The 2,203-nt window shown below is 35.1% G+C and overlaps 1 protein-coding gene across 1 annotated transcript in view; it reads left to right on the top strand.

Annotated features, from left to right (window-relative positions):
* Positions 1 to 2,203, top strand: part of LOC100634864 (putative cystathionine gamma-lyase 2) — a 15,439-nt gene that overhangs the window by 12,804 nt on the left and 432 nt on the right. The window contains 2 exon segments of the mRNA XM_019999876.1: positions 1,112 to 1,264; positions 1,865 to 1,986. Coding sequence (XP_019855435.1) covers positions 1,112 to 1,264; positions 1,865 to 1,986 — 275 coding nt within the window.

The following is a 2,203-nucleotide window of genomic DNA, read 5'->3' as shown; positions in this document are numbered from 1 at the left end:
AGTTTGAGCTGATTCCGACTTCAATTTTTCAAGTTACGACCATTTTAAGAAAACACCAAAATCTGTACAGTGGAACCCCTCCCTACGGACACTCCTGAATTACGGACACCTTTGACTTACGGACAGCAGCTGTACAACGAAACGCCCTTCCTACTGTTGCTGTACAAAAGTCCCCCTAAAAAACGGACCCCCGAAAATACGGAATACAGACACTTTTAGAAAAACGGAATCCTCTTGAATGGACAGTGGGTGTGGTCCTGATGATCAATGGGTTAAAATAACAATTGATTTAGATCTAATCTTTGTTATAATGGCAATTATTATGCATTAGACTAGATATTATTATTATTTTTAAAAAATTACAAATCAATACATACTCAATGAATCCCATGATGCTGATGCCAGAGATGAAGAGGTAGGTGAGGAACAACAGCCATTAGTCCCATGTTGAAATCATTTGGAGAAGTGATCAAGTCCTTAGAGGATGTACAAGCTTACCTTGACCACAGAGGTTGTGCAGATTTAGCAATGGACACTGATATCCTCCTCAATAATTTTTAACTTTACGTCTTTCCTTTACGAGCAGCGCACAAACTGCACTTCTAGACTATTTTCATCCATAAGACCATGAAATAAACTAGACTCTACAATAATTAATAGAATTAATTGATTTAATAACTATTATTCACCACCCCTGATTTAAGGACACCCCTGAAATAAGGACATTTCAGTAGATCCCAATGTTGTCCTGAGTTAAGGGGTTCCACTGTATATGTTACCAATCACATGTAATTCATTCCAACAACGTGTTACAAGCCTCAGTAACAAGTAATGAATATCATAATAGTCCGACCCACGATAGCCTTGTAACGTTTTATGCATTTATAAAGAGACCAAGTAAAGGACAGCTCTAGGCTGTTGTTAGGTAATTTTTCCGAATCCTAAAATTTTTGAATGGGCAATTCACTGCAATTGCCCTGCTCTAATAGAATAATTAGTAATGTAATCAAAAAACACTGATCATTCTTTATGCTCCTTAGTATACATGTATGTTATTTTTAGTATATTCTAGTATATTCTTTGTATACTCTTGTATTCTCCTGTATACTAGCTGTCGGTGCTATTCCCAGTCCTTTTGATTGTTATTTGGCTAATCGTGGATTAAGGACACTCCACGTTCGTATGAGGGCTCACGCTGAGAATGCAATGACTGTGGCAAAGTATCTTGAATCATCACCATTAGTGGAGAACACCATTTACCCTGGTAATGAGTGGAACTAGTTTAAACTACTGTATAGCGGGAAATTTTGGAGGGAATTAAATTTGGCAAATTTGGCGTTTTGATAGCCATTCTCCAAAATAAACCTGCCATTTTGAGCCATTATATGCATGCTCAATGGCACGTGGCCACAAATTCGCCAAATTAAAAATCCACCAATCACCAAAAATTTAGCAATTCGCCAAATTTTAGCCCCTCCAAAATTACCCACTATACGGTACATGTACATGTAATAATTATGTTTAAAAATAATTATATTCAACTACATGTAATACCTAGGTATATAAACTACATATATAAACTATGGGAAAACTGCATGTAATATTATTGTATTATATTAATAATGTAATATATTGTGATTGTTGATATAAGAGATGCTTCAATAGTCAGATTGGGTTATTAGCCTCTTTCATAGTATCAGTTATTGGGGTTTTGTTAAAATTATGCTCTACAATTTTTCCTTCATTCTTTGCATTCTCAATAATAATTGCTTGGCTGTAAAATATTGCCGCTATAAAAACACACTCTAGATAATTACTATATTATTATTATTACTATTACCGATTTCCTTTTTCTTTCCTTAAGGTCTGCCCTCTCATCCTCAACACGAGTTAGCTAAGAAACAAGCCAAAGGATTCGGTGGTATGGTTTCCTTCAGAATAAAAGGAGATTCAAGCACTGCTAAAGCATTCTTCAAACATCTTAAGGTGAGACTATACATTATGTACTACTGTCATTGCATCTATTATATGTACATGTACATGTAGTACTGTACATGTGGTAATTTTTGAGGTATATTAAATTTCGTTATTTTCGTGCTCACCTTAAAGCTACAATATTTAAACCACCTCTAATCCCATTCTATTGTATGTAGACTTCGGCCAGAACACGAAAATTAGCTCACACGAATATTAATTTGTTGAG

This window comes from Amphimedon queenslandica, unplaced genomic scaffold (assembly GCF_000090795.2).
Source record: "Amphimedon queenslandica unplaced genomic scaffold, v1.1 AMPQUscaffold_13229, whole genome shotgun sequence".
NCBI lineage: Eukaryota > Metazoa > Porifera > Demospongiae > Haplosclerida > Niphatidae > Amphimedon > Amphimedon queenslandica.
The sequence above is the reverse complement of the archived record's forward strand: the minus strand, read 5'-3'. Positions and strand labels throughout refer to the sequence as shown.